Source organism: Miscanthus floridulus, chromosome 15, assembly GCF_019320115.1.
Source record: "Miscanthus floridulus cultivar M001 chromosome 15, ASM1932011v1, whole genome shotgun sequence".
Taxonomy (NCBI): Eukaryota; Viridiplantae; Streptophyta; class Magnoliopsida; order Poales; family Poaceae; genus Miscanthus; species Miscanthus floridulus.
This window is the reverse complement of record NC_089594.1, coordinates 42,657,679-42,671,560: the sequence shown is the minus strand read 5'-3', so window position 1 is coordinate 42,671,560 and position 13,882 is coordinate 42,657,679. Positions and strand designations below refer to the sequence as shown.

The window sequence follows — 13,882 nt, the reverse complement described above, 5'->3', positions numbered from 1 at the left end:
AACAAGAAGAAGAAGACGGTCAAGATCAAGAACTAAAGAAAGAACAAGAATGGTTAGGGTTAGGGTTTACTGTGGATTCTTACCTCAACGACGCCGGCGACGTAGACGGAGCTCGGAGCAGCTGCGAATCAGCGGATCTGAAGAAAGAAGAAGAAAAAGATTAGGAAGAGAAAGCATCTTCCGTGCCGGAGCTGCCGGAGGGCGAGAAGAAGAAGAAGATGAGTGCTCTTACCTACATCTTCGGAGCCCCAGAGCCGCCGTAGGGAGAGAAGAAGAGGTGGGGACGGTGGCGGGTCGCCGTCGCCCGTCGGAGTCGTCCCGCGCCGTCGGAATCGGAGAGGAGAGCCAGAGAGAGCGAGAGGAGAGCGCGGTGGGGGAGGGCGAGAATGATTTAGGGTTTGGGGTGCGAGGGGGAGCCGGCCGACGACGCTGCTTATATACACCCCCACCCCAACGGCGGAATCCAACGGCCATGATGGCTCGAAGCCGTGCCGATGCCGGGCCAGGCCTTTTTTCGTGCCGTGCCTCGTGCTGGCCCATGGGCCGAATGTGCGGCCCAGGCACGGACACGGCTGTGGGCCGTGCCAGGCACGGGCACGATGCCTAGTGGGCCAGGCCGGGCTAGTGCCGTGCTTTTTAGGGCCGTGCCCGTGTCGGCCCATCGGGCCTGGCCCATTTGAAAAACTATATTCTGGATGCTGGTTGGGTGGAACAGGTACCTACAGTTTGGGCTGGGGCTTCCTCTAATTACTGAAAGCTCTAAGCTCTGAGGCTCTATTGGCTTATCTTCTAATCCGTCTTTTTCAGCTTGTTTTTCAGCCGAAACTGTGTTTTTCTCTCACAATAAATCAGCCGGAACAGTGTTTTGACTTATTTTTTCAGCGAAGCAAGCAGGACCTAAATATCATATCTAATAAAAAATAATATTTATAGTACATAATTAGTATCATTTGATAGATCGTTGAATATATTTTTATAATAAACTTATTTAGAGATACAAATGTTGCTAGTATTTTCTACCGATGCATTCAAATTTAAGAAAGTTTGACCAATACGTATGCCATAATGTCATTCTTTTTGGGACGGTGCTCTAATTAATAAGCCGGCTTATGAACCGGCTTATCAACCATGGTACAATATTTTTCTCTCCCAATAAATCAGCCGTATAAATCAGCACAAGCGACTTATATACCGGACAGAGCCTTTTTGCAAAATCAGAAGTCAAGGTGCACGGCATTTATAATACAAACTAGTGATTGGCTTCATCATGCCTTCATGCTTGGAAATATCGAAACAACCCTTGTGTTTGGGGCTTCGGGTTACAGTAAGATTTAAGTGTGGTCCATACGTGTCGATATACTATTGTACTTCCTGTGATTCAACTCGATACTGATCAGCAGGTGTGTTGATCGGCTACATCAGAACCATCCGTTGTGGTGGCTTGCATCCTGGGATCATGCCTATAGGTGTAGCTCCACGCGCAGAGCACGTAGAGACCGAAAGAGACGAGCCCCAGCACCGCAAGGAGCCAGTAGAAGAGATCGAGGCGGCTGGCGTTGAGGTTGGCGCCGCCGAGCCACCCATGGCCGCGGCCGCTGCTGCCACCACCACGGCGAGCTGTGACGTCGTTGACCACCTGGATAAGTAAGCTCCCCAGCCACGACGCGACGCCGAGGATGCAGAAGACGAGGGAGCCGCCGATGGACTTCATGCCCGCGGACACCTCGCTGTAGAAGAACTCGAGCAGGCCAACGAAGGAGGTGACGTCCAGGACGCAGAGGAGGACGAGCTGCGGCGCCAGACAGAACGCCGACATGGGCGGGCCGCTCCTCCTGCGGCGGAGGCCCTCGACCGTGGCGGCCGTGGCGATGGCCAGGACGCTGGAGGCGAACCCGACCCCCGCGCGCTGCAGGTGCGTCACGCCGCCGGCGTACCCCGTGGCGCGCCGTAGCCACGGCATGACGGCGCGGTCGTAGACCAGCAGGATGAGGGTCTGGACCGCGACGGGGATGACGGTGAGGCTCGCCGGGGGGACGGTGATGCCGCCGAGCCTGGTGTCCATGGCCCCTGCCTGCTCCACGGTGAGCGAGAGGAGCAGCGAGAACGGGATGTAGGCGAGGATGGAGCTGAGGAAGATGGGAATCATGCGGAGGAGGGTCTTGGCCTCCTCCACCTGTGCCACCGTGCACAGCGACCACGCCCGCGTGTCGCCGTCGTCCACCGCCGCCTTGTCAAGGAACCTTGGACGCAAACATAAAAAGTCAAAGTTATGGGTGCACGAGGGGCCAAAAAGTGAGAAAATGGTTCATGCATAAACACAACACAAGTGGACAATAAAGCACCAAATGTACTATTATATACAGGCCATGTTTGGTTCCAAATAAGTCACATACTTATAAGTTAAAAAGTGAAATAAGCGACTGATTTTGTCAAACACCACCAACTTATAAGTCACCCCTACTTATAAGAAATAAGTTGGTTCACCCCTGCTTAAAACTTATAAGCCACACTTTTCCGCGTGGGGCCCACACCTTTCACTTAACAGGCATGAGCTTATAAGTCATCTACAACCAAACAGGCATAACTTATAAGTCACTGGTTTTTAGTAACCTGACTTATGGAAACTAGGTCATAGTACCATTATTAGATTTTCATATTACTACCATGTTTTTTTTTGGTTGAAAAGTCCAAAAGAGTATTATTCATCCACAAATGTAGGTTGCCTAGACAGTACAAGTACCGTCATAAAAAAACAATTTCTACATTGTGAAGCCCGAGGCCACCACGTTGTAGACGGTGTGTCCAAGAAAGGGGGAGAAAACTTTTTTGACAAGCAATAGGATGTTCCCCAAATTTACTGAACTCTTGTCACTTTGATTCTATCTTTATATAATTTTGTTGCTTTGTGCAAGACGTTGAGATAGAAAGAATCGGACAAGAAAGCCCGCCTTACATGAAGCCAGCAGTTCTGTCCATAGATTCAACGCTCGTGCCAGTGCCGTCAGTGACCTTACTATGCATCTCCATCAGATTCTCAGGCACCCGTAGCTTCCTCTTCCTAAACGCCGCCACGAAAACCTGCAGTAGGCCACGACAAAATCTCATCAAGTTCTTCCACACTGCGTGACGGCGAGCTTACGTACCTGAAGGATTCTCGTGATGGGGCTCCCCTCGGGCTTCTGGTGCCGGTAGAACGGCAGGCCGACGGCGACGCCGAGCGTGCCGACGAGCACCATGAGCGCAGCGAGCGCGAAGCCAAGGTCCCATCCGACGTTGTCCTGCACCCACACCAAGAAGACGACCCCAACCATCGCTCCCAGCGATATGCTGATCTCGAACCAGTTGAAGAAGCTGATCTTGCCGGGAAGCTCCGCCGGGCTGTCCTCGTCGAACTGGTCACCGCCCAGCGCCGCCGCGCACGTGCGCACTGAGCTCTCGCCGACGGGGATCAGGTATAGGCCCAGCGTGAGCAGGCTCAGGTTGCGGCCGCTCACCGGAGTGCAATCGCTGGGGTTGTTGATCATGTCGCACGGCGGCGAGTGAAGCGACGGGAAGTGTGCTTGGTATGCTAGGAGCATGTACCCCTGCTCATGGCAAGCAAGGAGCATGGCACTTCATTTATATGTTTTCAATTCAGTCAATATATCTATAGCAACATGATATTTAATTTGTTGAAGTTTCAAAAGTTTTGACGAAAAACTTTGTCCAAAGTTAAACCTCATGTATGTTAATGAAGTGAATATTTGCGAAAAGTTTAAAGTAGATGCAGTACTACTGCGTTCCATATGGTACGACTGTGTAGGAACCCCACTTACCAAGATCTCGATTGGGGCAAAGATGAGGATGGTGTAGAAGCGCTTGATGTAGGAGTCGGAGATGAAGGCACCCAAGAAGGAGAAGAAACAGATGGCGCCGAAGAAGTTTGTGGACGTGGTGGAGGCGTCCTTCACGTCCATGTGCATCGTCCCATGCAAGTAGGTCACTAGGTTCATAATCATGGGTATGTTTGCCATATTCGACATCACAATGAGGACTGTATAAACACAATGATTTTAGTTTGAAAAATGGACCTCTCACCATTTACTAAATTAAGTAGGAGCATGTATGTTGTTATATTATATACTTACAGTGGATGAAGACGCTGGCTCTGACTCCACCTTGCTTTTTTTGGTTAACCGGGCGTCCCCTCCAGTCCACAAGGTCTTGCAAAGCCATAGAGTATATCGATCGATCGGTGTCCCAACACCTAGAGCAAGGCTTGCTTGCTAATAACCTTGCTAAGCTCTCCGATCCTGATCGATATCCTGCTCGCAAGAACAAGCTAAGTATGGCTTCAACTGGTTCTTCTCCGTTTTTTTATAAGCGTGGAAGAGGAGCGACGACGTGTCGCTTGTTTTGCGGAAGCAAAGCCGCCACACCAACTAGTCAAAGTCAAACGAATCGAATGCTGAGGCCAGATGAGGGCGTGCCATGCATTTTCGCTACCGGAAACGGTGATTTTGTCGTATGCCATAGTGACTCGCCAAAGATAAAAAAACACTTGGTAAAGGTTTTGCCGAATGTAACACTCGACAAACAGCACACGTTATCTACAGTGTCGGTAAACAACTATTTACCGAGTGTTTTTTATCGCGCACTTGGCAAATGGTTTGCCGAGTGTCAAATTTGACACTCGGCAAAAAAAATGGCTTGCCGAGTGTTTTTTTAAAATACACTCGGCAAAGGATTATTGTTTGCCAAGTGTTTTTAGGAATTACACTCGACAAATCTATTTTCCAAAGAAAAAAATATTTTTTTCTCAGCATACCATTATTGTTTGACGAGTGTTTTTCGGAATTACACTTGGCAAACCTATTTTCCAAAGAAAAATAATAATTTTTTTCTCAGCATATTTCAGTTTAATAGCTGCCATACAAAACACTCTTAATACACCATATCTGCATGCACATCATGCTCCTGGCAACATAATTCTCGTAATAACCACATGGACATAGAAATGAAGATGACAAATTTAAAAGACTAATGACAGGTATAAGTTCAAAAGAATCAACATCCAGAAAAAATTCAAAAACTATACTACCGAAATAGTGAAGGTAAAACCATCAGCACCCCAATAGACATGTCGTCTACTCCATTCTTCATGAAACAAGCTTCTTCACTCCACTATAGCAACCATTGGACGATCTAAACTTCAAGAAAGGCAGCAGATTCTGTCAAGGGGAAAATCTACTCAAAACACATTATGATACTAAATTTAAATCCAATGCCCACCAAAAATATCCCTGAAAGCATTCATGCTTCATAATGACACAAAAAGAAAATGGGCGTGCAAAAATTGTACACAAGGAAACAGATTATGGGGCCTTTGCCTAAACAGTTCGACAGTATCTAGTTTCTTCTAACAAAACTAGCTGCAAAACCAAGAAATCAACAGCAAGGCAAATATTAGCAGCAAGTAGCTCTATGTCTTAATAAACTACTAGTCAGATAGCAGCTCCCTTCGTCATTAAAAAGAAATTAAAAAAAAAGAACAGATAGCTCCAAACTATGCTATGTCTCTGATTCTCAAAAACAGAGTGTACTGTTTTCAGTAGAACCTGCTAGCAGGACACAATAATTACAATATGTGAAACAAGCAACCAAACTCGAACCAGTACTCAGTACATCCACAACCACAACCACAACCAAGCTGGACTGCTAGACTTAAGATAACCAAAACATCAACGAGGCATTGTAGAATACTAGCAGCCCTAAATCACATATAGATCAGATAACAGGCACATTCAACAAGAGATCATCACAATCACAATAACGATAGAGTATTCTGGAAATAAAATGAAGCAATTGTTGGATAAATTATCCATCTGCCGAACTCTATGAGCAGTGCATATCACCATCTTTACCCACCATCGAATCGTACCACAAAACCATAACTAAGTAGATGCATCTGAAATTACTGAAGTAGTTCAATAGGCCACTAAGGCACTAACTGCTAGACCTTTCAGGTTCCAGATCATGACCTAAAAAATGAAAATAGTAGTTAGTAGGAAATTTGGATGAATTAGCTAGCATGACATCAACTGGGTTTTCACAAGAATAACTTTCAGCTTTTCAAACTGCACAAAACTATCCAAATCCAACACAGACTGCATGGTTTATATCAGCAATGCTTGTGTCCATTTCCTCTATCTCAGGTATAAGTGCTACTGCAGACTTCAAATGCTATAAGTGCTACAGATTTAAATCTGCCAATCATTCTAGTAAAAAACACAGATCCAGATTTTTACACAAAACTGGACTTTAGTAGACTTTTTCAGCTACTGAAGTTTGCTAACTTTCAGTACTAAAGCAACGAAGCAGTTATCTCCGCACATGTAATATCATACACATGCTCTGGGATTTCAATTAAAGCAGAGTTTTTCTCGGTTAAAACAAAAGGCATGAATTTGTACATCCTGGGCGTTTTTCTTCACTTCATACAGAGGGTATTTATAGAATTCATCATTCTACTTGTGTTTGTTACCTCGTTTTCTTTGGACCAAACAAGCTTAAGATATCTAGTATATTAACATGTTCTGTAAGCATCGGTGTAAACACAACACTGCTAGAAAATGATATGTGAACTCATAATGAAATGCACGCAAGTTAAAATCGGATATACATCTAATCCATGGACCACAGGAACAACTAATCCTCCGCGAGAGGCGCGCGCGGTGACCTCGGGGAGAGCGGCAGCACAGCGGCGCCCCCTGCAGCATCATCGAGGGCAGCATCGCGGCCCCCATCGCCCCACCGCTGCCGCCACCCTTGCCTCCCGCTGCCACGCCACGAAGCCCGCCGCCGCCAGCACCACCACCACGCCACCACCGGCCGCCGCCACCACCAAGCCTGCCACCGAGGCCACCTGCCGCACGCGCTCGCCTAGGCCGCCGGTGAGGGAGGGGGCGGCGGATCCGGGGGAGGGGCGCCGCCGGTGAGGGAGGGAAGGGAGGGGGCGGTGGATCCGGGGGAGGTCGCCGCCGGTGAGGGAGGGGAGGGGAGGGGAGGGGCGGCAGATCCGGGGGAGGGACGCCGTCGGTGAGGGAGGGGAGGGGCGGCAGATCCGGGGGAGCGTCGCCGTCGGTGAGGGAGGGGAGGGGCGGGGCGGCAGATCCGGGGGAGGGGCACCGCTGGTGATGGAGGGGCCGGGGAAGAGAGGGAAGGGAGGGGCCGGCCGCCAACGAGAGGAGGGGAGGGGGCCGGCTGCCGGCGGGAGGAGGGGAGGCGCCGGCCGCACGTGGGAGATGATGGGAGGGAGCGAGCTGGGAGGGAGGGGAGGGGGTGTGGGTGTGTGCGTGAGGGAGGGGAGGGGCGGGTGGGTTTTTTTTCTTTATTTTTTTTGCTTTGCCAAGTGTTGTTTTTGGACACTCGGCAAAACTCTCTTTTTGTCGAGTGTTTTTTTGACACTCGGTAAACCCCTATTTGTCGAGTGTTTTTTGTTTGACACTCGGCAAACCCCTCTCTTTGCCGAGTGTTTTTAGGATAGCACTCGATAAAGAATTTATTTGTCGAGTGTCCGAGGGAATGCACTCGGGTTTCCGGTAGTGTTTGTCGCCCGTGACACCGACCAGTCATTAAGAATACATGGAAGTACTAGCTGCTTAACGTTCTAAAAAAAAGAGAATACTGTACATAGAAGTACAGGCAACTGCATGGTGGGCAAATACCGACCTGGCTATGCTCAAATAGGTACGGAGTATACGAGATTAGTCCTTGCTGTCCACTTCCCAATACGAAGGACAAACAAATGATCAGGGAATTAATTAGTGTGTGTTACTATAAAAGCGTGCCTAGAGCGACTTTTTCATGTAGTGTAACGCTCCTACCGAATCCTTTTTTGCATAAAAAACATTTTGGGAGGCGTGCAACACATGCGCATTCGAGACGTCGTCACCGTTAATAAAGATTTACAGAGTCAGCAATAAAGTCCGTCTCTTCAGAAAACAAAATCACCCTCGTAGCAGCTGTGCGGAGCACTTGCCGTGGAGCTGCTGCTGTCGTGCCACAACGCTTGCTGGCCGGATCTGCCTCTGCCGTGCCAGATCCGATGGCGCCGTGCCGGATCTACTATGCCACCGCTCGACGTCGGGCTGCTACGTGGCCACGCAGTCGCCGCTCGATGTGGTCGCACCGCCGATGCTCGATTCTGAGAAGGGGGAGAGAGAAGTGCGGCGTTGGTTAAGTGGGAAGACGAGGGAGAACTGCGACATCACGTGGGAAGACGAGAGAGAAATGAGAAGTGCGGCGTTGGACGGGTGGGAAGGTGAGAGCGAATTGCGACGACAGTGGGCTCGGCCTCAACCAGTTGTCAGTTGTGTGTCAAACACACTTTATATTCTTTTGTAGGGATGAAACCAGATCAAATATAGATGGATATCGGCGATCCTGCACCTATCTCATATTGGCAACTGGCAGGCACATAGCCTCTATCCATCAACATCTGCTCGTAATCATTTTTTCAAATACCAAAAGTCGCATTTAGATCCATCACACTGCAAACAATTTGGTCAAAATCACCAAATTCCACCCACCCAGGCAAAAAACAACTCAATATTATACTCATCATCATGCTTGGTAAGATAGCGGCCATCATATTCTTAGTTGTCCGTGAGATCCTTAACCTTTTCTTTCCGCCGAGCCGGCCCTGAAGAACTCGAGGTACAATCCATGGGCATAACCAAATTGTCGACGGGAATAGGCCGATTGGAAGATTGAGAAACAAAAAGGGAAGGAGAGAGATTCAGCCAAGAGGGGAGACAACAACAACTAATCCACCGAGAAGCGGAGGCTAGGGTTCTACCACTGTGATTTGGGGGACATGGAGGGTGGATTTTTTATGACCAAGAGCTAAAATGAGACGGGTCAAAAAATTAACAAAAGAGCAGGGGTTTCTTCTGCAAAATGGGTCAATAAAACGGCGGCAAATCTCGGGCCATATCCAAGGGGATCCTTCTTGGCATGCTAGCTAGGAAGGATAGCGGACCGGGTATGCACCCGTTTGGACATGTACAGCTCTACTGGCACCCGATAGGTGTTGATGTACCCAAAAATCAAAAAATAAAAATTTAGGACCTAAGGGACACATTCCTACAACTTTAGAGACCACCGGTATATTTTACTCTTCTTGAAATGTATCCCTATTTCTTATTTTTGGTGGAAACATATATACCCATCCACCTTGAACACCCGTGGCTAGCACGCGGATGTTTGGATGCTAGACCCCATCCAGACTCTCGCGCTCGCCTCGCCTACCACGCATGCTGCTAAGCCTACCCCGCCTTTTCCAAAAAAGGCTGCCCCGCATGCAACTCACGCCTGCACACCCGCCCCTGCATGCTAGTGCGTCTACGCATGCAGTTGTGCGCCTCGTGCCTGCTTATGCCCATCTCGTGCCTGCTGATGCGCATGCAGGTGGGCACCACCCACACCCGCTTCGCTTGCCGCTCATGTTTGGACCGTTGCACCTGCGGGACCGTCTCCGCATGCGCCCGCTTTCTGCGCCTGCTAATGTTGCAACATGAAGCGATTCTGCAACATACGTCTGAAACAAATGAAACATTTGTAACATACACTTGCAACATATTAGTACAAGAAATCTGTTAATCCATGATGGATTCTCGGTGATGGATTTTGAGACTATCACTAACAGGCACAATCTATGATGATTATCTGTTTTCCGTCATGGATGTGCACCGGTAGATATTCTCGGCCCGCTAACTCGTGGTGGTTTTATTGAGACCGTCATAGTGCATGAATTTAAATTCGTCATACTCTAGTTAGCCCAAAACAATAAGCCCGCTATCATATATTTAGTGCAAAGAAACATAAAAATATGATTGCGGAAAGAATCAAACCCAAAAGACAGATTTGTTAAATTACTTTGTTGCATGTATATGGTACATATGGTAAAACTAAAAACATTTTGCATTAGTATTAGTATATATCAAAGCAGAAGACTTTGCCCGCAGGGTGGCCATGTCGCCTGAAATCCTTCGGCCGTCCGATTCTTCGATCGACGCTTGGTATTGACTCCACCGGTCGCTACGGCGCAGCCGCGTCCGCTGCCTCTCATCACCTCTCGAAGCCTCCCGTCGTACCATAAAAAAGGAAAGCAACCCCCGTCTCCCTCGACCTCTCCGCGACGCTCGCCGCCCCCTTCCAGTGATGCGCCGCGCGCACGCGCCGCCCCCTTCCATCCCTTCCTCTCCCTCTCCCTCTCTCCCGATGCGGCGAGGCCCTACTCCTCCTCCTCCCCTCGCGTCGCCGCATGCTGGGTGGGTCAACGCTGCCGGCTCACCGTGCGAGGCCTTGGCGGACATGCAGCGTGATGCCGCGTGGCCGTCATGCCCACGGCGCGGCGCGACCGGGCCCTGCTGGTGTCCGTCGGCGTCGCTGCGACCCGTTGCTACCTCCTCCCGCAGCGCCGCGTGTCATCCCGATGAAACCCTAACTTCCTGTGCTCCACGTCGCGACCGCCCAGCGCCGGTACCACCCCCGGTGGCGGCGCCCTGCGTGGAGATGATCCCTAATTTTGTTTGCTTTCTTCTCTCAGATCCCTATAGCAGTACGTGTGATTACAGTGATCCCTATAGCAGCCTGCGCGGTAAGCTAGCCCTAAATCTGGATCAACATCTCATCCGAATTGTCTTATCCATGCTACTGATTTGATTAATTTATGCTGAGCATATGCCATTGCCGATTATGTAGCCATTCCAATTTTACCATATGTCAATGCCTGTGATGTACCATGCCTATGCTACTCATTTATGTATTTAGTTCTCATGATATGCCATTGTCGATGCACGTGCCATTGCTGATCGTGTATTGGGAAAATGATTTTACCATGACAGTGCCTGTGAGGTGCATCTGATAAGTCTGACCATATTTCGATGCCATTACTATTTGCCAATTTTTTTTGTCGAACATATTTCACTAGCAGTCAGAATATGCCATATGAGAATATGCAGTTATGATTATCATTGTTTTTAAATATATTTCTATTCCGCCTTTATTGACCTGAGCCATTTGGCTTATGGAGTGACATGAGCCATCACACACACACACACACACACACACACACACACACACACATATATATATATATATATATATATATATATATATATATATATATATATATATATATATATATATATATATATATTGTTCTTTTTGTTATTCTTAATGAACTGAGGCACTTTGGCATGCAGTGGTGAGCCACTTTTAGGAATGTTTCTTTTCAATGCATAGTGTACATACTGAGATAAAAAAATTAAGTCTCTTGATATGCTTAAACTTAGTTACCATATTGTCATATGATTTGCCAGGGCTGATAAAGTTGTTGTTGTTTGTAATGTAGTGACCACCGCTGCCTTAGACAGAAAGATCAATGAAAGATCTTGAAACTACTCTCCCACTGCAAAATAATTTGGAACAAGTGCCATTGTATATGTTGATTTCAGAAAACATCATACGTGTACATGGAAGCTTCTGCAGGTTTCCTCTTGCCACTAAAGCATTATGTGAAATTAAGTGGAGGTGCTGCTTTTCTACCCTATTGGCCGTCCAGGTGAGTAAGCGGGTCTTTCAGTTTCATTTTTCCTTCCGTCTTTCGGTTTCATTTCTCCTTCCCTATAATGTTATGTTACATGTTCTTTTTGAGTAAAATGTCAGATTCTCTGCCTTGCCATTATAGTCACCACAAAGTATATACATAGGTCCAGTGTGTTGCGTCAACTTTTTGCAAGTACTACTTTATATCAGTTTATTGGGATCAATTGTTGATGGTGAAGTATCTCGGTATACTTTAGGCTTATTTGTGTTTATGGTTACCTGTACCTTTGACAGTGCATTGTCTTTGCTATGTCAGTTTGGTGATAAAACCGGAGTGAATTAACAAAACCTCCTACAAGATTCAACTTCTACTAGGTATGACTGGGATGTTGCAACAACATATGGTTTTCTACGCAAGTATGGTCTGACAGGTAATATATTGTCAGGAATTTCTGCAAGTACAACTTCTGTCAATTCAACCATTTGTTTTTGAAAGTTATCTGAAAGCAACCTTTTTTCCTGTATCACATCACACATGAGAGTTCATGATTAGTGTTCAGCGGCGAAGCCAGTGCAAAGTTGTCGGGGTCATGCGACCCCGATAACTTTGTACGAATCAGTGGAACCCCGCGTATTCCGGCCAGTTACGACCCCATCAAATTGAGTTCATGAATCTGTGCGACCCCGGCAGCAGTTTAGTCTAGATTCGCCGCTGTTAGTGTTGACTGCAGCCATGCTACTTTATCTGCACATAGGTAGGTCTTTTTTGGCTACCTAACTTCAGTTGTATAATAACTTAAGTGCATGGTAAATCTGCAGCTGCCATTGTCAACTAGAGACTGCATGGATTAATGGGCTATGTGGAAATATCACTGTAAACACTGGCGGTCCTCAAATTTGTATGTGCCACTGCATAGCTCCTTTACTTGATTAGTAAGCATAACTCCTGGTCTTTCATCTTTTTACCCATGTTCTCCTTCTGAACCAACATGATTTGTGCTCTCCTGTCCTTGTTTCGGTCCCTGGACGGCTCGTTGCTCCTATTCATCGTCTCTGGGTGACCGTTTTTTAAAACCTTGGTTTATAGCCTCTTATCGAGATATGTCCTATTATGGCCCCCGGATTATCGGTGCCGTCATTGTGATGCTGTGTTGTGGTATGGCGAGAGGGCCAAATATGAGTCTTCGCGCCATGATGACAAGATTGTTTATAACAACTGTTGCCGGGGTGGGAAAGTTGACATCCCGCCTTTTCAGCCTCGCCCTGATCCTTTGGCTGTACTTACTATGTCTGTATTGAGATCTTGACAATAAGATATAAACGCCGTTAGCTGCACGGTTTGATTTCCGTTTAATCGCCGGCGCGCGTGATGGAACCCAACACCTGCAACAAAACTTGCGACGTGCCTTACCACTAAGTTTCTTCTTCTATGTGACTAGATATGGACAAGTACTTTTATTAATTAATTGGCTGCTGGTGTGAGCCCATGGCGTGGTCCATTCAGTCGGCGTGGCCCAACAGCCCATTCAGTCGTCGTGTTGGGTTCTTTTTTTTTTCTTAGAAACAGCCGGCCTGCTGGTGTGTGCCCAACTGCCCACGGCACTGCCCAGCATTTAAATTGTAAATAAATAGAAAAAAAAGGTGCACTTGATAGAGGATCAGACCCATCACCTGCTGGCTGAGAACAACCGGACTTACCACTGGACTAATGGTTCGCTTATATAAACCAAGATTCTTCTTTGCTTTTGTTCTGTCTATGTAGGAGTAAGTTTTCCTCAATCACGAACATGTTCACGGACTTACTAGCCAAGACTTCGTTCACGAACTCAGTTCACTGCCGCCGACGGCGAGATTAGGCAGGAGCCGCGTTGCCGCTGCCTACCATTGCCGTGTCGTCCAGCAACGCTGCCTCCTCGCTTGCCGCGTCATCCCGCATTGCCACTGCACACCAGCCACATCACGCATCACCGCCGCCGTCCAACGCCATCCTGTAGCTCTGTAGCACCGCCTGGCCTCCCTCCATTGCCGCACCAATGAGAGATGCCGAGTGCGGCCATGCGTCCACCTAGTGACAGATCGAACTATTGAGCGGACTCCTACACCTCGAGCATGCCTGAAATCGTCAATCGCTGAGCACCTACCTCCTGCCGGAGGAGATCCCGATCTGCCTCACCTGAACACCCGCCGACACCCAAGGTATATCTCTTCTATTTTTTTGTTAATTTTGTTGGATGTAGCGTTTGAATTGGTGCAGTTTGCTCATCGTGGTTTATCTGCAATGTTTGATTAG

At 47.8% G+C, this 13,882-nt stretch overlaps 1 protein-coding gene across 2 annotated transcripts; it reads right to left on the bottom strand.

Annotated features, from left to right (window-relative positions):
• Positions 1–1,226: 1,226 nt before the first annotated feature.
• On the bottom strand, positions 1,227–4,296 carry LOC136509268 (protein NRT1/ PTR FAMILY 8.5-like). 2 transcript variants are annotated; one of them, XM_066504081.1, is made up of 5 exons: positions 4,128–4,296; positions 3,816–4,033; positions 3,144–3,584; positions 2,954–3,078; positions 1,227–2,240 (listed from the first exon to the last, which is right to left on the bottom strand). In XM_066504081.1, exons 1-5 carry the CDS (start codon positions 4,213–4,215, stop codon positions 1,394–1,396), a joined length of 1,719 nt encoding a protein of 572 aa, XP_066360178.1. In that variant the 5' UTR covers positions 4,216–4,296; the 3' UTR covers positions 1,227–1,393. The 2 variants fall into 2 exon arrangements, with proteins under 2 accessions (XP_066360178.1, XP_066360179.1); XM_066504082.1 differs by having other exon boundaries at positions 3,816–3,944; positions 4,128–4,213.
• Positions 4,297–13,882: the final 9,586 nt, after the last annotated feature.

Bases quoted from the DNA above. Each gene is read 5' to 3' on its own strand.
- LOC136509268 (XM_066504081.1), bottom strand. From the start codon at position 4,215: ATGGCTTTGCAAGACCTTGTGGACTGGAGGGGACGCCCGGTTAACCAA. The intron at 4,034-4,127 runs GTAAGTATATAA...GTGTTTATACAG, and splicing joins AGCCAGCGTCTTCATCCACT to TCCTCATTGTGATGTCGAAT. The intron at 3,585-3,815 runs GTAAGTGGGGTT...TGCCATGAGCAG, and splicing joins TTGCCCCAATCGAGATCTTG to GGGTACATGCTCCTAGCATA.